Source organism: Hemicordylus capensis, chromosome 9, assembly GCF_027244095.1.
Source record: "Hemicordylus capensis ecotype Gifberg chromosome 9, rHemCap1.1.pri, whole genome shotgun sequence".
NCBI lineage: Eukaryota > Metazoa > Chordata > Lepidosauria > Squamata > Cordylidae > Hemicordylus > Hemicordylus capensis.
In genome coordinates, this window is record NC_069665.1 from 3849269 (window position 1) to 3874196 (window position 24928).

Genomic DNA, 24928 nt, shown 5'->3' on the forward strand with positions numbered 1-24928 from the left:
GTTGTTGTTGTTATTATTAACAACAACAACAACAATAATAGAAAGGCTGTGGCAGGAAAAGACCAAAATGATCCCAGTGGTCATTGGCGCCCTGGGTGCAGTCCCAAAAGACCTTGAAGAGCACCTCAACACTATCGGGGCCACAGAAATCACCATCGGCCAATTACAAAAAGCAGCTTTACTGGGAACAGCCTATATTCTGCGACGATATCTATAACAATTGACAATAAAATTCTGGCATCCCAGGTCCTTGGGAAGGACTCGATGTCTGGATAAAACAAACCAGTCAATAACACCTGTCTGACTATGTAAATAAATAATAATAATAATTTTCATCCCTGAAATTGTCCCTGCAGTGGCAAAATAGATTTTTTTTGGGGGGGGGATATGGGGCACAAAAATGGTACAGGATGCCCCATGGTTTCAAGTCAGATAGCGGTTCCCCATGGCTGAATCTGGATGGAAGGACCACCACTGGGGGACTCCCTTGGTTAGTCCTGTTTGCTTAGGACTGTTTAATGCCGCTTGTAGTTTGGCCCTACGTGTCGGCCGGCTCAGATCTCACCTTAGGATAAGGCTTCTCAGCCTTGAGTCCCCCGATGGTGACAGACTACAGCCCCACATCACCCCCTGCCGCAATGGCCTGGCCTAACCCTAACCGCAGGAGACCCAAGGTTGAGAACCCGTTCCTTAAGGAAGCCGCATGTTCTCACCCTCTTGGTATACCCTGTTCCCATGTTACAGAGGAATCTTGGGATTCTGATACCAAATAAGGCAGTGGTCTCAACAGAGGGGACATCGGAAGCTGCCATATACTGAGTCAGGCCCTTGGTCCATCTAGCTCAGTACTGTCTTCACAGACCGGCAGCAGCTTCTCCAAGGTTGCAGGCAGGAATCTCTCTCAGCCCTGTCTGGGAGATGCTCCCAGGGAGGGAACTGGGAACCTAGATGCACTTCCCAGAGTGGCTCCATCCCCTGAGGGGGAACAGCTTACAGTGTTCACATTTCTAGTCTCCCATTCATATGCAACCAGAGCGGACCCTGCTTATCTGACAATGCTCAGTTAGAGGGACCAGTGGTCTGACTCTGTATAAGGCAGCTTTCTATGTTCCTGTTTGATGGGGGTGAGGGCATAGCTCAGTGGGACAGCAGCCATTCTGCACCCAGAAGGTCCCAGGTTCATTCTCTGGCAGCATCTCCAGGTAGGGCTGGGAGAGACTCCTGCCTGCCTGAAACCTTGGAGAGCCGCTGCCAGTCAGGGTAGACAATCCTGAGCTAGATGGACCAACGGTCTGACTCAGTATGAGGTAAGCCTTATGAAAGAAGAGCTGGTCTTCTGGTAGCAAACATGAATTGCCCCCTTTGCTAAGCAGGGTGCACCCTGGTTTGCCTTTGAATGGGAGACTACATGCAAGATATTCCCCTTAGGGAACGGGACCACAGCGCAGTGAAAGAGCATCTGCATACCCCCCACACAGCAGGTCGACAATTCACTTCCTGGCAGCACCTCCAGGTAGGGCTGGGAGAGACTCCTGCCTGAAACCTTGGAAGGCTGCTGCCAGCCTGTGTAGACAGTCCTGAGCTACGTAGACCAAGCATCTGATTCGGTGCAGGGGGGCTTCCTACAGGGATGGGCCCCAGCTCAGTGCAAGTCTTCCGGGGCTGTGGAGAGGCTCTAGTCCCACCTTCCGGTTGGGGGCGCACGGCAGCTTCCTCTTGTCCTGTGTCTTTCACAAGCGCCTCCGTGCCAGCACAAGCAAATAATCTAAAACAGAGCCACCGAAACACACACAGACGGACCAGCAGGAAGGCACACAGGCCAGGAGAAAGATACACCAGCCAGAACCAGACACACTTTTCTTCCCCTTCCTCCAAACCAGTCAACCTCCTCCATGGCTTGCTTGGTCGGGGAACCAGAGAGAGGAGAGAACACCGGCTGCAGAGAGGGAGACCCATGCCCAGTTGAGCTCCGGGGTCCACTCAGAGAGAGAGAAGATCCCCTTCCGCTGTTCTCAGACAGAGTGCACTGCACTTTGCATTGGGGAGGGGGGGGCGGATAGGAGGACCCCAGCTAACCAAGGAGGCCATTTGGCAGGATGGTGTTGGAACAATGTTCCCTCTTACTGGGATTCCCAGATGTTGTTGACTACACCACCCAGAATCCCCTGCTGCAATGGCATTTGCTTGGGGATGCTGGGAGTTGTGGTCAGCAACATCTGGGAATCCCATGTTAGAGGGAACACCGGGCAGGAATCCCAGGCCATGCATGGCCAAAGCACCCCAGCCTGAGGTCACACCACCAAATTGTAAGGAGGACGTGACTACAGACCAATTGCACAAGGCAGCCCTGGGGTTCTAGACCATGGGTCCCCAGAAGATGTTGGACTACAACTCCCATCAGCCACAATGGCCTTTGGAGGGGCACAGCCCACCCACATTCTGTCCCTACACTTTGACTGGTGCTGGATGAAAAGCTGTCCTACCTGGCTCCGAGTACAAACATGGCAACAAATGTGTATATACCACTTTTCAACAAAACGTTCCCAAAGCGGTTTACATAGATATATATAAAAAAAATAAAATGGTGCCATCCCCAAAAGGGCTCACAATCTAAGAAAGAAACACAAGACAGACACCCTGGAGGGCTGTTGCGCTGGGGACAGATAGGGCCAGTTGCTCCCCACCTGCTAAATATAAGAGAGAATCACCACTTTTAGAAAGGGGCCTCTTGGCTCAGTTAGTAGGGGAGCGTCCCACACCATCCCTCTCCCCTCCTCCTGCCTTTGCAAACACACAAGCGCCGTTGGGGATTGCTCACAGCTCTCTTACCCCGAACCGGGCGCTCCTCCAACCCTGTTTAGGATTGCGAGAACAGCCCGACCGACTGGCAGCAGCCCTCGAAGGTTCCAGGCAGGAGTCTCTCGCCCAGCCCTTCCCGGAGTTGGGAAGCCGGGACCTTCTGCATGCAAAGCAAATGCTCTACCCCTGAGCTACGGCCTCATCCCTATAAACAACACACCATCGCACATAAGATATCCAGGGGCACGTCTCCAGTTCTGGACTCTTCCCGCACGTTATCCCAACAGCTAGGCAAGCTCCCCGTCTCAGTAAGACACACTTCCGATTACTAGTTCTGTGCTGGGCAAGTAACAGTCCCGTTAACGAACCCATCTCAAGAGCCGTGGGGGGATAGGGGCTGTAACCCAAGACCTTCTGGAGACCCCAGCTTGGGAATCCTGGCTACAGCAGATCCTTGCACTGTGGAGAGGGATGGACCACACGACCCCCAACGACCCATTCAAATCTAGAGTGCAACAAACCTATTGGTGGAAAGGCAACAAGAACGATACGACGAGAACCTGATCTGCCCCGCCATCCTCCGTTTAGGCCCAGCCATTTTACACTCATCATTTCAGAACAAGTTTTCAGTGGACAAAGTGCTCCTGTTGGCCATTCAGAAATCCGATGCATCCCACGGCCATTTGGAAGGAACCAGGGGCACCTCAGGGGGCATTTCCGATCCCTCACGAGGGTTGAAACAGCACCACAGCCGTATCGGCTGCCAGCACCCTCGGCCCAGGGTCAAGGCCTTGAAAGCGGCTGTGCGTGGCTGGCAACAGAGCCAAGATCTGGCCTGCGGAGCAAAAAAAATGAAAAGAGACAGTTCACCTGGCAACAGCCGCTCTTGCATCCCACGGGCAGGCAGATCAAAGGGAAAGAGAACGCTGGGCAGCAGGAGGCCACAGCAGGTGAGAAAGGCTCCGTGGCATCAACACCTCTGTATACGGGCACGATACCAGTCAATGGCTCATGGACACCCACCCCAAAATGCTCACTGGCAGGGATCAGGGAGGAGAGCTGGTCTTGTGGCAGCAATGGTCACCTTTGCTAGGCAGGGTCCACTCCGGTTTGCGTTTGAATGGGAGACTACATGTGTGAGCACTGGAAGATATTCCTCTTAGAGGATGGGGCCGCTCTGGGAAGAACACCTGCCTGCTTGCATGCAAAAGGTCCAGGTTCCTTCCCTGGCGGCATCTCCAGAGAGATCTGGGAGAGACTCCTGCCTGCAACCTTGGAGAAGTCACTGCCAGTCAATACTGAGCTAGATGGTCTGACTCATTAGTAGGCAGCTTCCTAATCCCAGACCTTGCCTTGCAGTCACCTGGGCGAGGTCTGCCTTCCCCTTTGGAGACTCGTTGAATTGCTGTAAAGTAATGCCAGCGAGTTGGTGTCGACTCCTGGCACCCACAGAGCTCTGTGGTTGTCTTTGGTAGAATACAGGAAGGGTTGACTATTGCCATCTACCTTTCAGCATCTTCCTCGATCGCTGCTGCCCAACAGAGGTGTTTCCAGTAGTCTGGGAAACATACCAGCAGGGATTTGAACCAGCAAGCTCTTGCTCCCTAGGCAAGCTACTTCCCTGCTGTGCCATTATATTCAACGGAAACATCCCATAAGTCAGGAGTTGGCAAAGTTGGGTCCCCAGATGTTGTTGGGACTACAGCTCCCATCATCCGCAACTACAATGGCAACAGAGTCTAGGCAGGTAACTCCGGCCATTAGCCCTCATTATAACCCTAAGTGGCCGGCCCAAAAGATCTGGGAGAAGAGTTGGTCTCGCAAGTATGAACGGCCCTCTTTGCTAAGCAGGGTCTGCCTTGGTTTATACTTGGATGGGTGACCGTGTGTGAGCACTAGAAGATGTTCCCCTTAGAGCATGGGGGGCCATCACACAGTGGAAAAGCACCTGCTTGGCATTAAGGAGGTCCCACCTTCAAGCCCCTGACACTATCCCCAGGCAGGTATGGGAACTGGGAAAGACTCCTGCCTGAAACCTTGGAGAACCGCTGTCGACAGTACAGTGCAGACAGTCCTGAGCTAGGTGGACCAACGGTCTGACTCGGAATAACCGCCCTGAGCCATTTTTGGAGGGGCGGGATATAAATCAAATCAATAAATAATGAATAATAAATAACGCCTCTTCCCGTGTCACCATGAAATCAGGAACTGAACCCCCCCCTGGCAAGTATGAAAGTGAGCAGAAAGGGTCCAAGTGATTTGCTCACGGTCATTCAGCAGCTGGAGCATGGCCCAGGGGTCTTTCATCTTCCCAGGCCCCGCTGAAGCCATCAGAGGGCCCCTTCCACAGCTGGATCCCCAAATGCTACAGGAAACTAAGGCGGCCTCCAGATTCTCACAAATTCTACAAGGGGATTTTTTTTAAAAAAAAAAAAAGATTGCAAGCAGCAGGGGTTTCCAACTCCAATTCCCATCATCCTCAGCCACAATATAGTAGATGTGAGTTGCCAAGGTAGAGAGCCGCTGATCTAAAGGACAAACTGTACATGTTAAGTGGTGTTAATTTTGAATATACGTCTTCCTTCCAAGCATAAGCCATGGGATTTCCCCTGTAGGCAATCCAGAGCTCTTTGGCCACGGAGTTTGAAAGCCCTGCCAGTACAAGCACACTAGGAGGGAGAAGGGTGGTCCATCCCAGGGACTTCTGTTGCAAACAGAGAGGGCGAGCAGCAAGCCTCACGGGAGACACACCCTAGGAGCCAAGTCTTGGAGATTCCCCTGCTCTTGAAAGCAGCACACATCTAGGCCAGGCACCCCTGGCAGAGAGAGATCTTGCTGGGCTCGGCTGTGCCCAAGACTTGACATCCGACTTGGCGCTGCCCATCAGGGGCCAAAGGTGCTGGCCAAGAATGCAGCCAACATGACTCTGCAGGCAGCTGAGAGCCCCCAACGATGCAAGAGAAATCCCAACACCAATTTCCATTTCTCTGTTGCCCAGATACCAGCCCACTGTGTAGCAAAGGTGCAGAGCTGGAGACAAATCATACAGCACGGAAGAGACATTGTCCATCCAAATCATATTTTTCAAGCAAAACACACAGCCGATGCAAAAAGCCATGACGCCTGCTACCAAATCCAAACCCAGCCCCCCGAAAACGGCCAAGATAACCGGTCTGGCTACACTTGCATAAGATGCCCAGCTTCGAGGAGTCCCCGGGGAAGGGAGTGCCACAGACACATCCAGAGCAGGGCACCACGAACAGCACACAGAGCTGGGGAGGGTGAAATGCCCAGCTACCGTCACAGAGAAGACAGAGAGACAGAGAGACAGACACAGTTTTGGAGAAGCCAACACATTTGTAAGCAGCTTGTATCCTGGAAGGAAATCCTCCCGGCTGGAAACAGAAAGGCTCCCTGGAGCACTCAAAGCGTTAACTCCACGGAGGCCATCTCCTCCCCAGCAACGCCCCAAATGACCAGCAATGCCACCAGCCCCAAACACCCACCAACAAGGCCAGCGGCAGGAACAGAGGTCCCTCCAGAAGGGCTCTGCCTGGGAGTCAGGCAGAGAAAGAGGCAGGGAGAGGAAAGGAAGGAGAGAGCGCGAAAGGCTCCCGTCAGAAGATCCTTGCACACAAAAGCTGCTGCTGCTCGCCCCGGTTTTCTGCAGTTCGCACCTGCCCGCCTGGCCACAAAGCGTCAAAACACAGCCCACAAGCTGCTGGGAGGCACCAAGCCCTCCCTCCGGCACTCACCCCCAATTTCCTGCTTTTCATCTTCACGTATCCCTGTTTGACGATGTCGTTGAAATTCGTAGCCATGGCTCAGCCGCTGCGCAGCCAGGACCCCCCTCCACCGAGCCAAGAGGCGCTCCCCAGCGACCAGCTCGCCTTTCCCCTCGGCTGCTGGCGTTCACCTGTCTTCAGACTCCTGCAGGCACTCCGGTCCTCTCCCCTTCCCTCTCCCTCAGCATTGTTCTGGCCCTCAGGAGCTCAAGGGCTGCTCCTTCCTCTGGTTTGCTGGAAAATAAAAATGACAGATAGATTAGAGACTGTGACATCTTTCTCTCGCTGGCTTTCCCCCTCCACCCCTTCCTTCCTTCCTTCCTTCCTTCCTTCCCTCCTGCCCTCTCCCCCCACCCACCCGCTCCAGACTGAACCATTCAGGAGAACCCAAGTTGACTCATACAGGAAGAAATGGAACAGTCCAGCAGTTAACCCGTCAGATGCTTTCTATTCCACATTCACAAGGACGTGCAGTCTCCAGCCCCAAGAAGCAGAGTGTCTGCGTGGTGGTTTTGTTGTTGTTGTTGTTTGAAAGGTAGATGAAAAGGGGATCAACCTTGCTCGCCACTTCTGCTCCTGCAAGATGCTATTCTGCAGAGTGTGTTCTCTGCAGCCACATCCACACAGTCGGTCTCTTCAACTTCACAAACGTGCTTTAATTCCCGTTCTGCTCTTCAGGATGCAAAATTTCCAATGGCAAGGTTGCCAACAGCCATCAGAAAGATACAGGGCGGTCTCCTCTCAGGCCTTATTGTGCTGAGCTGACAGGTGGAATTATAGGCACGTTCAGATGCCCCCCACACATTTATTTTATTTGTTTATTATTACATTTATATAACGCCTTTCATTAAAAACAATCCCAAGGCGGGGACTGAGACAAATGAGAAGATTAGGTCTCTGAGGGAGAAAGCGCAAGACGTTAAGCCAACGTTTGGGACGCATCACTGTTGGTCCTATGTCGTGTGCCCATCTCCCTCCTGTTTAAAAGCCTTCCTGTGCAACTAAAGCACTAGCCACACACAGCTCGAGCAGGGGTGGTCCTTCCATGGGGAGCGGTGAGGCGGTCACTTTAGGCAGCAGATTCTTGGGGCACCAGTGAGAGAAGCAAGATGCTCTTCTCCCTACCTTTGGGAGTGGGGAGAAGGTGCACACAAGGAGGACAGTATTTGGCAACTGTTTTGGGCCAGCAGTATTTGGCAACGGTCTCGGACACATCAAGGAATATTCAGCTGCTACTGAACTCGGGTTCCATCAAGTCTGCAATACAAATTGTGCAGGGGTGATGGGGCCATACCCCAGGAGAAAAGCACTTGCTTTGCACAGAATTGGCCCCAGGTTCAATCCATGGCAAAGACTAGGAAAGAGCCCTGCCTGGAACCTTGGCTAACCAGTGACAGTCAGGAAAAACCATGGTCCGAACAATTCTAATATTTGTAGATATAGACACGTCATGGCGTCTAAATATCCTCCCCAAGGCCTTCATTGCAACCCTACCATGTGCTAGTCTGCGGTGTATTTCTTGGCTGCTACATCCTTTCTTGTTGGTGGCTGGTTTACACTTGTTTAAATACCAAACCAGCAAGAACAGCAAAAAAAAAAAAAGTTACAGAGGAGAGCTGGCCTTGCAGCAGCAAGCAGAAATTGTCCCCTTTGTTAAGCAGGGTTTGCCTTGGTTTGCATTTGGATGAGAGACCACAGGCGAGTGCTGTCTGCTGTAAGATATATGAATATTACAAATAAAATGTTACACAACTGTCTCTGAATAGCCTAGTCTAGGCACCATGGTTAAGTTTCTAGGTATGGCTCTCTGGAATCTGGGATTTGTCAAATCTTTGGATGGGTGGGAGGGAGGAAGAAGACATTCCACAAAGAACATCCTTCTTGTACTACAACAAACCTCAACTTCAAACCTGACCAAAAGCTCTAAGAAATCTGGTGAGAGTCTGGGGTCTGGCCAAATCTGAGGCCCCTTAGGTGCTGGAACTTCGAAACGCGAGAGATTTTTTCCACTCCATCCAAGACTGCCGCGAAGAATCCAGTACAGACTGCTCTGCTCCCGCCTGCTTCTAGTTTCCTAGCATCCAAGTCTAAATTCTGTTTCGGAAGACTTTGGCTGAGAACAAGATGAGACAAGCAAGGTCACGGTGTCTTCACAGTGGCAAGCGTTTGAAGTCGGGTTAAGCCCAGCTCTGGTGTGGGAGGTGGAGAGACAGCTAAAACGTGGGAGTCCAGGGCGAGCAGCAAAGGAGGCTCCTTTCTCACTCCCACTTTACTTTTAGACACTCCCCACCGACTTTAATCTGTCTGGCTCCAGTGAAGCGCTCGATATTCACATGATGCATTTCCTGACTGGGTCCTTCAAGAATGGACACGGGGAAGCAGCATTAGCAATATGCTTTTCTCTTAAAGTATTTGCTTGGATGAACTCACTGCTGGATCTTAAGATCAAACTACACATGATGTTAAAAGCATCCTTGTCATTCTGTACATCATTATTTTAAAAATAATAACATGGGGGGGGGGAATCTGGATTTGGACTGTTCATGGGGGGGCGGAGGTAGGTTTAAGGTCCTTCCTCCATAAGATTTTCCTGAGCAGCAATGGGCTGTCTTTTGCTGGAGGTTTTCAATCAGACAGGATGGCCGTCTCTCAGGGATGCTGAGATGCTGTAATAGATTGCTGCCCTGAGCAAGGGGGGTAGACCGCCAAGGGTCCCTTCTAGCTCTAACATCCTATGACGAAAATCCCCTCTGAAGTTCCTATTTGCCCAGGGAGAACAGCTGGTATTGATGCCTGTTGGCTGCTGGATCATGTTTTACAGAATCAAGCCCAGAAGGGCTGATTACTTTGAGAAATCACTGTCCAATCAATCAATTAAAAAAATCTAGTTAAACAAGATCTGTCTTAGTTTACTCTCCATCTCCAAATACAAGTTGTTGGAGGTGATGATAAAGTGAGGACTGAACTGAGAAGAGTTCATCCATGGTTCTCAACCTTGGGTCACCAGATGATATTGTACTACAACTCCCATCATCCATTGTGGGCAGGATTAATGAGAGTTGTAGACTGACAGCAACAGAGAACCCAAGGCTGAGGACCCCTGAGTTAACAGGGACACATCTCCAAGTACCCACACAAAGGATATTTCAAACATCCAGGTAGATCACCTGATTTCTTTGCATGGCTGCTGTATGCTTGATTGGCAGCTGGACATACAAAACAGACCCAATTACAGAGGAGATTGCATTATATTGAGTCAGACCCTTGGTCCATCTAGCTTAGTATTGTCTTCACAGACTGGCAGTGGCTTCTTCCAAAGTTGCAGGCAGGAGTCTCTCTCAGCCCTGTCTTGGAGATGCTGCCAGGGAGGGAACTGGGAACCTTCTGCCTGCAAGCATGCCGGTGCTCTTCCCAGAGCGGCCCCATTCCCTAAGGAGAAGGTCTTACAGTGCTCACACATGTAGTCTCCCATTCAAATGCAAATGAGGGTGGACACTGCTTAGCAAAGGGGACAAGTCATGCTTGCTTAAGTGGCGAAGTAGGGAAATGGTTGACTAACAAGCAGAAGGTTGCTGGTTTGAATCCCCACTGGTACTATATTGGGCAGCAGCAATATAGGAAGATGCTGAAAGGCATCATCTCATCCTGCGCGGGAGGGGGCAATGGTCAACCCCTCCTGTATTCTACCAAAGGCAACCACAGGGCTCTGTGGGCGCAAGGAATCGGAATGGCACACTTTACCACAAGACCAGCTCTCCTCTCAGTTATAATTATGATGTGTGCAAATGGTAGAAGAACAGCTCCCTCTGCTGTACTTGATCGGCGATGGCCCATTCACAAATGCAGGATGCTTCATGAATGAGGGATGTGAGAGTCAGTCTTATCAAACTTATTCCACAGCATGGACACAGCTTCAACCCTTAGCACGAACGCAGCAGATCAACTCGGGCCAGCCGAAACGAGGGGACCACAAGGAGGAAAACCGAGTAGCAGACTCTATTGTTCTGCTTCGGGGGGGGGGGCTGTTCAGGGGAAGAAGCCGCGGAAGGTGGCTTCTGCAAGAGCCGCGGGCAGAGATCCAAAGCAGACGTGTCTAGCAGAATGTGGCCGAGGGCCCCACACAGCGCTCGGGAAACTAAGGACATGAGTGCTTGGAAACGTGCCCTGGGAAGAGATTGGATTTGCTGTGCCAGACGGAATGTTTGTGGAGAGCCAAACCACCAGGCCTGGAAATGAGAGGCATCCCGGCGCTGGAGACCAGCAGGGACTTCGTGCACAAAACGTGGTTTCTCGATCCAGTGCACTGGGGGGCGGGGATCGGGGCCCTCCCATCCCCTTGCCTAGCCAGGAGGGAGCGCAGCAGCGGAGAGCTGGGGCCGCGTAGGAAGCAGACCTCGAATGGGGAACACCTCTGTCGGGCAGCAGCGATAGAGGAAGGTGCTGAAAGGCATCATCTCACCCTGAGCGGGAGATGGCAATGGCAAACCCTTCCTGTATCCCACCAAAGAAAATCAACAGGGCTCTGTGGGTGCCAGGAAGCGACACCAACCCGACGGCACACTTGACCTTACCACAAAGCCAGCTCGCCTCCCCAAACTACAGGGCAGGAAGTCTCGCATTTGAATCGTGCCTCTTGCCATGAACTCCATGGCGGGCCATAGGCAAGCTATTTTCTCTCCATCCCAGCCTCCACAAGCAACACGGGCATAATACTGACCCGCCTTACAGGATTGTTGTCCGGATGGCCGAGGCCTGGTCTACGCATGCAGCAGAATGAGAGGACAGAGGGGCAAGGTGGAAGAACAGATGGTCCAATTTCAGACTGCAGCGGGGAGGGCTTCATCTTTGAATCAGGGTTGCCAACTGTCTCCGCCAACCCCCCAAAAACCTTCCTGCAAGTAGAAATGAGCATGCAGGGAACAAACTAGGATTGCTCCTGGTCCCCCTGATGGTTCTAGATATTTACTTGTAGGGAGTTATTTAGCAAGTCACACAAATTGAGTATCCCTCACCGGCAATCTGAAATGGCCCACTCCAGTCTCAGAATTCACACACCTGATTCTGTTACATGTGTAAACTGGATCTGAAGTTGTTTATTGTTGTTATTATTATTACATTTATATCCCGCTCTTCCTCCAAGGAGCCCAGAGCGGTGTACTACATACTTGAGTTTCTCTTTCACAGCAACCCTGTGAAGTAGGTTAGGCTGAGAGAGAAGTGACTGGCCCAGAGTCACCCAGCAAGTATCATGGCTGAATGGGGATTTGAACTCGGGTCTCCCCAGTCCTAGTCCAGCACTCTAACCACTACACCACGCTAATGCAAGTGAAACACTTTGAACTTTCCAGGGAAGCTTCTAAATATTATATGCATCAGGGTTTCTTAACCTTGGGCCCCCAGATGTTGTTGGACTACAACTCCCATCATCCCCAGATATGGCCTTTGTGGCTGAGGATGGGAATTGTAGTCCAAAAACATCTGGGGGCCCAAAGTTAAGAAACCCTGATAGACATCATATCCCATTTAAATCCCTGATGGCCAGTCTCCATGTTATGTCGTCACATAAGCCCTATTCAGACATTACAATGTTTCAGTGTACAGTACACTTGCTCACATTTTTGTGTGAATGTACCTGTGCTCATTTTAAAAACAAACCTGGGTTCAGGCTCCTCAAATGCAGCATACGGATAGAAAATGTACTGCTGTACCTGCAATCAACATAGCATGCGAACAAATGTATACTGTAAACTGGGGTGAGTGTTTATTATAAAGTTTGAAGAGGGCTAACATGGACATCTTATCTAGCATTATCTCCATGTGGAGGGAGGAGAGCCGGCTTGGTGGCAGCGAGCCTGGCTGGTCCCCTTTGCTAAGTATGGTCTGCCCCAGTTTGCATTTCAAGGGGAAACTCCATGTATGAGCCCCGGACAATGTTCCCCTGATGGGATGGGGCCCCTCCCGGAAGAACACCTGCCTGCTTGCGTGCAGAAGGTCCCAAGTTCCCTCCGGGGCAGCATCTCCAAGACAGGGCTGAGAGGAGAGACTCCTGCCTGCAGCCTGGGAGAAGCCGCTGCCAGTCTGGGTAAATGACACTGAGCTCGATGGGCCCAGGGTCTGACTCAGTATATGGCAGCTTCCTGTGTTCCATCAAAAGAAATAGAAAAGAATTTACCCATTCGGTAAATTAACATGGTAGCTCTGAATGGAGTCGGGGATGGTCTTCGGGACTTAGAGAAGGGGCAGGAGGCAGACTGTTTCTGGTAAAGCCTGGACCAAGGAACATGCTCAGAGCAAAGGGTTAGGCCAGAAATAAGAAACCCAGTCACAACCAGGCACGTTTGCCAATCGCATGGCTGGTGTGGCTTGCATGCAACGAACATGGCTTGCATGGCACTTTCAGGCGTGCACACAGCAAGGCTCTTCCTCCGCAGAGAGGTGGCAAAACGCCTGCCTGCAAGCCAGAGGGCACGGTTTGCCAAGCCCAGGTCCCAAGGATCAGGGGCTGGATGCTGGAGCAAGAGGCATGCTCATGAAGAGGCAGGGCAGGAGGCTGGGCTCCTAGTATTTATACCCAGCGGGGCAGCCCATCCAAAGACTCCACACTCCCTGCCAATCACAGGGGTGGCTGTGGCATGTTCCCTTTCATGCCATGGAGCAGCACACACAGTCCCTCCTCCCAGTGAGGTCACTAGGCTAAGGCACAGCCTCGCGCTCCGACGAAGTTCCCCATTCAAATCCCAGAGTCCCCAGCCAAGGGGTCTCCATTTCAGCGGACGACCTTGAGAGGCTGCATTCCCAGGCCAAGTCGTGTCTCCCCTCTTCAGCCTCCGTGCAGGGCTCCCAGCCCAATCCATCCGTTGAAGCAACCCCACACCCTGCCTGAACGCGCAACCACCTCTCCACCCGCCTGCATCTGATTTTCTCTGCCGCCTCCATCAACACACCAAAGGCGTCAGCCCAGCTGGAGCCCTCACACAATGAGCTGCAGCATCTCCAAGTTAAATAATTCATGCGGTGATAATAGTACAAAAACCAACAGATTCACTCCAAACACTCAGCTGGTCTCTTCACTTCCAGACTCCAGGGCAAAACACACAGGAAAAGCCGGCACGGCATGCTTAGCTTATGTCCAGGGATGCGCGACCCATGGTGACCCCAGGGCCTTCCTGTGACACTTGGGCCTGCCCTGAACCCCATCCCTAGAAGCTTGTGGCCCAAAGCCATCGAGGAGCTGAGTGGGTACAGAGCTGGGCAGTCCGACGGGCACGTCAACAGAGAGCAAAATGCACCCACAGAGTCTCTTGCATGAATCTCAGGGGAAATCCGTGAGAACAGGAGGTGCTTCACTGCATTATTTTAATGTGCTGCTGTATATTTTTTTAATAGTCCCCTTTCCCTGGGGCTGGATCAAGCCCTCACTCCACATTTTATGATAAAATGTAGCGTTGGGGCTTGATCCCGCCTGGGGGAAAAGGGGCCATGAAAATAATCCAGAATACTATGTAAATTTTAATTTCAGGTCTTAACTAGAACACAGTTGTGTTAGTTAATACTACCCCACCACCACTTTCATAAATGTCCTCAGGGTGGAGGCAAAACTGGCAGTCCGTCTCCCTCCCCCCCCCCCCGCCACACACACACCCTTTCCCAATTCATGGCTGAATTAATGCAGAGCCACAGGCTTATATATTTGCATACTACTACTACGAATATTTCTATGCCACTCTTCAACCAAAGTTCTCAAAGTGGTTTACACAGAAAAATACATAAGATGGGCCCCTGTCCCCAAAAGGCTCACAATCTTAAAAAAACAACCAAGCCAAATACCAGCAGCAGCCACAGGAGGGATGCTGTGCTGGGGTTGGATAGGGCCAGTTGCTCTCCCCGTGCTAAATATAAGAGAATCGCCATTTTGAGAGGTGTCTCTCTGCTCAGTTAGCAGGGGAGAGACACACACCCTCACTTTGGAAAAATTCCTGCCAATGCCCATGCCCACTTCTCAACTGCTGGACATCATCACTGCCACGAATTATAAACTCTATTCCTATCTAGACATTACGTCGTACGAGCATACAGGTGTCTGTACACATGTACATGTTTGGGGGCTGGCTCAACACTGTCCTCTGACCCTGGAAAAAGCAATACAGATGCCTGTGTGCTATGAGCATGCCTAACCTTTCCTCACCTTGTATGCAAGGTGCCTTTTCCACAATTGGGAAAGGAGAGAATTGTCTAAACTGCCCCTCTACACACACCACGAATACTAGTTTAAACTGGTCTCCAGCCCCGTGTGATTAGGAAAAAGGTCCCTGGTATACTGGGAGAGGACGGGCACACTCACGGCACAGACACAGCCCTATAGCGCATTTTAGGACCAGATAATGAAGTAACGACCAAACCGATCGTTTGCAGATATATATGGTTCTATTTGCTCATTTCATAACCTGTCTGCAATTTTGAAAGGTAGCGAAAAATCTGAGGAGGCAGATGACAACTGGTCTACTCCAAGTAAAGGGAGATTTGAGTCTCCAGTATGGATAAATTCACAATATTATTATTATTAGAATGAACTTTAAGAAAGGACAGATATTTACTTATTAAGCTAGTTTTAATCTGCCCAATAAGTCTGGAAGGTGGCTCAGAAAATTTAACTTTGTAAAAAATGGAAACCAATTTTGTTATGCCAAGTATTCTCTTGGCCACACAAAGGGACTCTCTTTGGCCTCAGTTTCCAAATCTGCTGCAGCTTAAATCAGTTGCTCTGTGTGTGTGTGTGTGTGTGTGTGTGTGTGTGTGTGTGTGTGTGTACTACAAACATTCTTACATTGTTTTCAGAACAAGCAATTCTTGCAGAGATGCCCTGCAGGGTTAACAAATAGCTCTGTAAGACAAAGCAAAGAAGGATGATGCTATCTTATCTGCTTCCCACCAGCTCTGCTATCTTTACTGGGGATGGGGGCAGGGAGGAGAAAGGAACACATTCATCGGCCCAGCTCAGTGATCTTATCAGTTTCACCTTCTTTGGGACAGTAAAAGCTTGCTGGTCTAGTTCCCTTCCTAGCCTGGCATGTCAACATTATCAAGAGCTATGGAAACTATGAGATAGGACCCATCCCTTCCTGTCTGCTGCCCCCAGCTGCAAACCCCCACATCCCATCATACCAATGGAATCTTATCAGTTTGGGGGTGGGATGAAGACTGCTGCAAGGTCGGAGAAGGGGAGCCAGCCTCTGTGTCTCCAGAATGGTTTTCCTAGGAAACTCCGCTCCAAAAGTGGAAAAAAATTTAATTTGTGTCCTTCTAAGGTGTCTTGCAATGGGCGTCTTTTTTTAGCCAACACAAAGAGGAGATAGAAGGAACGGAGGCTGGAGAAATCTTGAGTTTTAAGTGCTGATAGTTTACTGGCCTCTAAGAACAATGAGATTCTGCACAAGCACACACTCATGGGAACTTAAGAAGCTGCCTTCTACCCAGTTTGGTCTACTAGACTGACTGGCAGCAACTCTCCAAGGTTTCAGCAGGCAGGAGTTTCTCCCAGCCTCTGCCTGGTGATGCTGCCAGGGAGTGAACCTGCAACCTTCTGCATGCAAAACAGATGCTCTGCCACTCAGCTATCTGGACCAGTGCCTGAAAGTGTGACGTTGATGCTATTACCTAGAAATCGAGGGTGGGGGTGAGTGGGGAGGAATTGCACATTTATACACTTCTCTTCCTCCAAGGAGCCCAGAGCATTGTACATGGTTATGGTTATGTTCATCCTCACAGCAACCCTGTGAGGTAGGTTCGGCTGAGAGAGAAGTGACTGGCCCAGAGTCACCCAGTGAGTTTCAAGGCTGAATGGGGATTTGAACTTGGATCTCCCCAGTCTGAGTCCAACACTAACGACAACAATATGCTGGCTCTAATTTCCCAGCCCTGAAGACCAGCACACCATGACCTGTGCGTAAGCTACTATTCCATGGGAGCACAGAGTTCAACCACCTAAGTATCTCACCTTACATATTTTTAAGCCACCAAGTTTCTAGTCCTTAAGGCAATGAAGACATGCTTGAAATTTGTGTAGGCAATGGCTGCTGAACTCTCAGAATTAATAAGACTTCTAGTATCCTCCTTACCCCTCCCAATAACTAGAAAAACAGAATAAATTACTACAATAAGTAATATATTATTAATTACAGACTAAAGAATACATTATGTAAAATAAGAGAAACTGGCAAATATGTTAAATAAGTTATATAGGTCACAGAGCTCAGCTTTTCATGGTGCAAGATTTTAATTCTCCAGGAGTGTGTGTGTGTATATACATACATACATACATACATAAAACAAGCATACACAGCTCTGTCTTAATCTGGATCCTACATATTTACTTTAAAAGCAAAATTCTGATCATGCTGGCTCTGGGCCTATGCTTATTTTTCAGCTCCAAATTGCAGCTTGTCATCTGCAAATGGGCCACAGAAAGGATTCGTGCAGCTCATACATCCAAGTTATATTCTGCCTTCCTACCAGTCTGTCTTAGAGTTGGCTTATGAGCGGGATTTTAAAACAATGCCAGAAATATAGAACAAGTTAACTTAAAACCACTAAAACAAAACTTAAAAACAAGAGCACAACAGCAACCCAGTAGTAACACCAATACTTTAGTAAAACAGGATTCACTTCTCGCCAGGCCTGCTATATATTCTGAATAGCGTGCAAGACCTGCCCTGAACAGACAACTCATCACAAGGTCATTCTTGGATGTACCAATCATTGGTATTTAATTGGCATTTCATGACCTTTTAGTATTTTAATCCCCCTCTTAAAATTAGATCGAATGTGAAGTTTTATCGGTTGTGATTTTTACTGTTTTCATCTGCTGGCTTTGCTTTGTTTGGGTTTAATGTATTCCATCGATTCTGATTTGGTATCGATTTTAAGCAGCCTTGAGGCTTTGCAGGAGGGCGGGGCATACATCTCTTAAATAAATAACTACAGAAGATTAAATCATGGGTAAAAATACCCTCAAATTAAAGAAGGCTAGTAACTTTTGAGGACTGTTTTGCAAGGTTGCATTACTGAGCAGGCCACAGGGTCCCCGGGATTCAAGAGGAGAAAAGTATTGCTATTTATCTGTCATTATACAAGACTCTTAACTTGCATTTTGAAGAGCACCTTATGCTATTAACCCCACCATAACTCTGTGTTTTTGTGCTTATGTAATTATTGCCGTGATGTATTTGTATAACATACATTAACAGATGGTGTTGTGAGCCACCTAAAATACAAATAAATAAATAGTCAAATTGATGGGGCTAGTAGTATAAAATAAACCTGTTTATTATTGAAGCTTTTAAGCAATATATTTTGAACCAGAAATGAAAAAAGGAAAATATTTAAGATGGCAAGAATAAGTGTCAGCTCTTGTTGTTTAAATTTTAAGTAATCTCCTTTGATAATATGCAATGAATATTAAATTGAGTGATTCGTGCAGGTGCTCTCAAACTGGGTCCCCAGATGTTGCTGGACTACAACTCCCATCATCTCAAAGGCCACTGTGGCTGGGGATTATGTGAGTTGTAGTCCAACAATATCTGGGGACCCAAGGTTGAGAGCCCCTGGATTAGTGAAACCAAAAAGTAATTTATTAATCATCTACAAGTTTTTCTATTTGGTCGACACTAAGTTTTTGCCAACTGTTTTCTAATCATTTTGGGGATATGGCCACATGAATTTACCTGTGTGGGGTAGTTTCATGCACATTCCACATTTGAGTGATCTAACAGGAGATGCTCCAGTCTCTAAAGATTGGAAACAACAACATTTTAAGCAGTGCACAAAAGGGTCAGGCCAGACCACAGAGCCACAATTGACCACACATTCACCACAGCAGCCGAAGAACTGGGGAGGAAGAACCCGTTTGCACCAAAGGAGCTTTAGGCACTTTTGGCCTCTTTCACGTGGCAAACCATTTCTTCCAAGGATGTCACTCCCAAGGCACTTCTGGTCTGACCACTTTGCAAACCTTGTTCACTAGGAATTATCGACCCCAGAATACCCCTCTGTACATAACAAGAGCAGCAACTTGGGAGATGTGCCTTTGGGGACCTCAAGAATATACGGAAGCCAGCCAACAGGATTTCTCCCTCGAACTTCAGAGTGCAGGAAGATGGTGTGCAAGTGTATGGGAACAAGGGGACAGACAAGGACCAGAAAAGGAGGCCTCCTAATAACCATCTAATTATCCAGGACACAACACGCTTCTCCAGCATCTAACACTGATGTAGCTGCCAATTGTGTAGCTGCCAAAGAGTGCAGAAGGTGCCTCTCCATGACAGCCCCCATGGCCATGGCCCACCCCAATAGCCAAAGAAGACCAATGGTCTGACTCAGTATATGGCAGCTTCCTATGTTCTATGTTCTAACTCCCATCATCCCTGGCTACTGCTATGAACATTTATATGCTGCTTTTCAACAAACGTTCTTAAAGGGGTTTACATCAGGGCTTCTCAAAATGGTCCCCAGATGTCCCTGGACTACAGCTTCCATCATTCCCAGACAAAGGCCATTGTGGCTGGGGATGACAGGAGCTGTAGTCCAAAAACACCAGGGCAGCGGGACCCAAGTTTGAGAAGCTTTGGAATTAGCCAACCAGAGGATTGCCTGTGCGCCCTTCCCTGCAGAAGAAACCTACCCTCTCTCCAGCCACCCCGCACCCTGGCCTCTGGCTTGAGACTCTGAGTCGAAAAGTACAAGACGTCCTGCACATAAGCAAGAAGGCTCATCTTCTGCCCCTCCAAAGCAGTTGTTTTCTCAGTCCAGCCATGTGATTAACAGCTCCCAACGCCAGACCCATTATCACCACCAGTCACCCTGCAGCCTTGCCCAAGCAACCAGTAGCAATTAAGGACTGGCTGTGTAAACACGACTGGCACCGGGCTACGACCTCCACTGGGGAATTATTCCCAGGGTGGGCCAGCAACTGAGTCCGGGTGGGGTGGGGTCCTCTCCTAGATGCAAGTCAGCACAGAACTGAGGCCAAATAAATTTAGTGGGTGGGGGATTATTATCCCGTATAGAAGATCACACACTTATTCAAAGCATAAATCCTGTACCAGGACTTCTCAGACTTGGATCCCCAGATGTTGATGGACTACAACTCCCATCATCCCCAGCCAATGTGGCTGTGGGCGATGGGAGTTGTAGTCCCAACAGCTGGGGCCCCAAGTTTGAGGAGCCCTGTCCTGTACAATATCGAGGAAAGCTGAGAGGATCTGTGCCGAGGAAGCCTTTTGACCTCCAAACTGTGGGCTTATCTTGACACAGATGATGTCATTTTGCTCCCCCATGGAAAGAGAAATCCCCTTTCCAAGCCCAGCTTGATCTGTGACGACCAGAGACATGGCAAGAGACGTCTCTGCAGAAGGGAGGCCTACTGGCTACTTCCCAGTTCCGCCTGCAAGGAATATTTCCTACTACTACATCATCAACCCGTCTGTAGCTTGGTTCGGTTTTGGCAATGTTTGTTAAACATTTTGGCAATGTTTTCCTACTTGCATTTTTGCATTCTTCACAAAAACAATGAGATCAGCAATGCTGCAAGGGGCCATTTCTATGCCCAGGGTAGATTTCCAATTTCATATCTGCCCCCCCCCCCACTGCACACCACAGAGAACTAGCACAAAGAGCCAGTGTGGTGTAGCGGTTAGAGCACAGCTGCACAACCTTGGCCCTCCAGCTGCTGATTGACTACAACTCCCATAACCCCAGCAACTCCCATAACCCCTGACTATTGGCCACTGTGGCTGGGGACTATGGGAGTTGTAGTCCAACAGCAGCTTTTGCAGCCCTGTGTGAGAGTGTTGGACTAGGACTGAGGAGACCCGAGTTCCAATCCCCCTTCAGCAACAACGCACACTGCGTGACTCCAAACCAGGAACTAACCCTTTCCACCCCCAGCACAGCACCCCTCCAGTGACTGTTGCTGGTGTCTATCTTGTGTTTCATTTTAGATTGTGAGCCCTTTGGGGACAGGGATCCATCCTATTCATTTATTATTTCTCTGTGTAAAGCGCTCTGAGCCATTTTTGGAAGGGCGGTATAGAAATCAAATTAAAGAAATAAATAAAATAAACAAACCAGTCACTTCCCTCTCAGCCTAACCTACCTCACATACACCACTCTGGGCTCCGTGGAGGAAGAGTGGGACATAAACATAAAATAAATTAAAATATATATATGTGGAGAGCCTTTACAGATACTGCTGCTACAATTCCACCTTATCACTATAGAGATCTGGATTGCTGCTGCTGTTTTGCTATGCTTTGCCAAAGTCACTGGCCTGTCTGCAAATTAAAATGTACCTAGCACTACCCAGACTGCTCCTGCATAGAAGGTACTGTGCAAAGAAACAAAGGAAAAACCTCCAACCAACCAAAGCAGCACCATATTTCTCCTCCACCTAAATAGGTTTTCGTATTTTGCCAAGTTACCCCTGCTAACTGGGCAAAGAGACGCCTTTTTAAAGTGGTGATCCTCTTTATTTAGCAGGGGGAGAGTAACTGGCCCTCTCCACCCCCAGCACAGCATCCCTCCAGTGACTGTTGCTGGTGTGTGTCTTATGTTTCTTTTAGAATGTGAGCCCTTTGGGGACAGGGAACCATTTTATTTGTTTGTTATCTCTCTTTGTAAACCGCCCTGAGCCATTTTTGGAAGGGCGGTATAGAAATCGAATGAATGAATGAATGAATATACCACGTTGCCAACACAGCGCCAGCACGAAACTGCAGCTATAGGTGTCTGTGCGGGTGGGAGGAGAAGGAGCCGAGTGTGTTCGGAAACATGCACAGGCCCGCAGAAGTGGCCCATGCAGAGGATGTGAGCCACCGAGAGCACCCTGGCGCGGCAACTAAGAATTCTCCAGGCACCACTGGTCTGGCCGGGCCCAGCCTCCCCACGAATTATCTCTGCGGATGCCCTCGGCTGCAACGGTGCCACTCTGTCTGGCCTCAGCTCTCACTCAGCCCCTGAGCAACGTGGTATCTGACTTTCCATCTACCCTTCTGAACACAGACGGAATTACTCCACACAGAAGAAAATAGGATATAATTTAACACTCCTTTTCATCGCTGTCAGTACGGCTGCTGTTATCTAGATTGATATGCCATTTTTGCCTTACGGCCTCAAAGTGGCTAACAATACACAATTAAAATAACAATACTGAAGAGAGACAACACCGACAGCCAAATACAAGCCAGGCAGAGGCAGCCGACAAGCCAGCATCATCTCAACCAATCCCAAAGCCTCAGTGCAGCAACTGACTTTCAAATGCACATCTGAAGACAGAGAGGAATGGTCATTATTCTATTTGTTCCGATTACATTTCTGTCCTGCCCTTCTCCCAGGGTGGTTTTTGGGGTGGTGAACATGGCCCCTGCCACGAAGGAATACACGTTTATTGTTGTAAGCATAGGTCAAAACACACAGATTAGAACGCCCCTCCCATGTTATGCTCACAACAACCTTGCAAGGCAGGCTAAGCTCCGAGAGAGAGACTGACTGGGCCAAGATCACTGAATGAGTTTTCTGGCTGGGTGGGGATCTGAACTCCTGGTCTCCTAAACCACGGCTTCCCAACCTGTGGTACTCCAGATGCTGCTGAACTACAATTCCCATCACCCCCAGCCACAACAAATTGTGGTTTAATCCCACAGGTTGAGAAGCCCTTTTCTACACTGTCACCAAGGGCAGTCCTTTCATGAGGGAAGGTGGGGCAGTTGCCTTAGGCAGGAGATTCCTGGGGCATCACCAGGGCTGGAAGACCTTTGGCCAGCAAAGCCAGATGCTTTTCAGACAGGCCTGAGGCCCGCACCATTCTAACAAAAAGGGCAACGAAAACAGAAACAATGCTTTTTCTTTTTTTTTAAAAGAACTTAGCCAAGATGCAATGAAGAACTAATCATCTAACAGAGCAGGTATCTTGCAATAAGCCTATTTGCAAGAGAAATGCCTGGAAATGAAAACGCATTAGGCAAAACTTTTAATTTTTTGCATTCAGAGGCCCTTCATCATGCAAGGCCCTAAGATGTAACTTACTGAGCTTGTGCCTAAACCTGGTTCTGCCTGCTGGCACCATCTGTGGGCCCAATCCGACTCTTCCTTTGCAAGGAGCAGGAGGAGAGACTTGCGACCCACCCTCCTCCACCCACCCACCTCCAAAGCTTGCAGAGGACCACAGGAAGATGCCATGTATGAGTCAGACCCTTGGTCCATCTAGCTCAGCATCCTTTACACAGACTGGCAGCGGCATCTCCAAGCCGGCAGGCAGGAATCTCTCTCAGCCCTGTCTTGGAGATGCGGCCAGGGAGGGAACTTGGAACCTTCTGTTCTTCCCAGAGCAGCTCCATCCCTTAAAGGACCAGCTCTCTTTTCAGCTTGGAGCAGATCCTTTGCATTAGGAGCCCTGGGGGCACAATTTCTGCTCCTGCAGTGTCTTTGGGTGGTCCTCTTGGAAGCTCAGCACTGCACAATCCTTCCAACACCCCCCCCCCCAAATCAGAGCCCCTTAATGGCCAAGAGAAGCCAGCAAGCTTTCCTACTAGGATCCCAAGGTGCCAATCCACACGAAGGGCACCTGAGAGACACTTCCATCCTGTCCAACAGGCGCTTCCCCCGCCCCAGCTAGATGGGATGCCAAGCAATGGCATTTGGGGACAACGCGACAAGCCAGAGCGCCTGCAAACGGTCCTGGTGCGCCCCCGTCCCGTCCCGTCGTCCCTAGAGGCAGGCTGGAGAATTAGACAAGGCCGGCTCCAAGTGGGGGCGGGGGGGCAGCCCCCCAGACAAGTGGCTCCACACACACACACACCCCGCAAGACTGTTGCGGAAACCGAACATGCGGCGCGGCCCAGCTCGCCCACCCAGAGAGGCGCTTTGCCCCAGCTGCGCCCGCCGTCAGCTTTGGTTCTGGTGCCGCCGCTGCAACCCAGAGCGCCTGCAAGGGGTCCTGGCGCCCCGCACCATCCCGTCGCGCGGAGAAGCGAGCCCGCCAGAGCCACTCACCTCCACACCAGGCAGCGGCTGTTGCCGGTTTGCGGCGCCGTCGAGCCCGGGGAGGGGGCGCCTTTGGGCCGGTGCGGAGCGAGGGCGCTGCTGCTCTGCTCTGCCGCGCCCTGGAAGTCCCGCGCGGAGCCTGCTGTGCAGCGCCCTGCGGCCGCGGAGCCGCCGTCGGGGAGTCCCTCCCTGCCGCTGCGTCCCTGCCTGGGGCCAGGCGAGCCGCCCTCGGGGATGCTGCGGCAGCGGCCGAGCCTGGCGCCAGGGCTGGCGGCGGCGGCGGCGGCTGTGGCTGCGGAGCGCGCGCTCCTCCTCGCCTCCTGCTGCCAAACTCGCGGCCCGACTCCAGCACGTCGAAGCTCTGCCCCTCTGGCTGCGGCCGCTGCTGCGCCGTATTGCTCCGAGCAGAGGGCGGGGCGGGCGGGGGAGGGAATCCCCAGGCCACACCTCAGCCCCGCCGCCGCCGCCGCCGATGCTGCTGACACCACCAAACCCGGCCTGGCTGGAAAAAAGACGCGCGCCGCAGCTCCGCGTTAACGAGAGCCAGCTGACCCTCCACACGTGCCACGGAGACCCGTGGTGCGGCGCTCCTCCAGCTGACCCGACGCGCGCGCCTGACGGCACCGTTCCGAAGCACGTCGAAGGCGGGGGGCCTCAGTGGCAAGGAAGGAGTGGGGCCTGCCTCCTCCTCCGAAAGCCGCCCTCCGAGGCCAGGGGAGATTTGTCTCCCTCCCCTCGTTCAATTGCGTAAACGGCAACCACTCTCCCTGCCTTCTGCTACCTGTCTCTAGTCCAGGAGTTCCCACGGTTGGTTCCCCAGATGTTGTTGGACTACAACTCCCATCATCCCCCGCCATGTTGTGGAGAGGGATGATGGGAGTTGTAGTCCATCCAGCCTGGGGGGGGGGGCTGACCTACTCTGTCTCTGTGCCCATGTGTTAACCTTTTCTTATTGAATATAGCTGAAGCTGTTGTCATTCTTCACCATGCGCTCCTTCACCAGGGTCTCTTCAGCTTAAGCATCGAAGTGTGGCATGCATGCCTCTTGCCCCCTGGGCTTATTGGTTTGTGTATTTTATTTTATAAAAATGAAAAAGTTGTGGAAAATGAAGATGCAAAAATATTACGGGACTTGCAAGTACAAACAGACAAACATCTGCCACGCAATACACCAGATATAACTGTAGTTGAGAAGAAAGAAAAACAAGTCAAAATAATCGACATAGCAATACCAGGGGATAGCAGAATAGAAGAAAAAGAAATAGAAAAAAATCACCAAATACAAAGATCTACAAATTGAAATTGAACGG

General features: G+C 50.4%; 1 protein-coding gene across 4 annotated transcripts in view; it reads right to left on the reverse strand.

The window, feature by feature from the left end:
* The window catches only part of DOK4 (docking protein 4), a 53837-nt gene extending 29634 nt beyond the window's left edge, over nt 1-24203 (reverse strand). For 2 of the 4 annotated variants that reach the window (XM_053270609.1, XM_053270607.1), the window contains exon 1: nt 6555-6912. In XM_053270609.1, coding sequence (XP_053126584.1) covers nt 6555-6620 — 66 coding nt within the window. In that variant the 5' untranslated portion in view covers nt 6621-6912. Of the gene's footprint in view, nt 1-5066; nt 5204-6554; nt 6913-23627 lie in introns of those variants that run through there. The other 2 variants (XM_053270608.1, XM_053270610.1) reach the window with 2 other exon arrangements.
* Between the last annotated feature and the right edge of the window lie 725 nt (nt 24204-24928).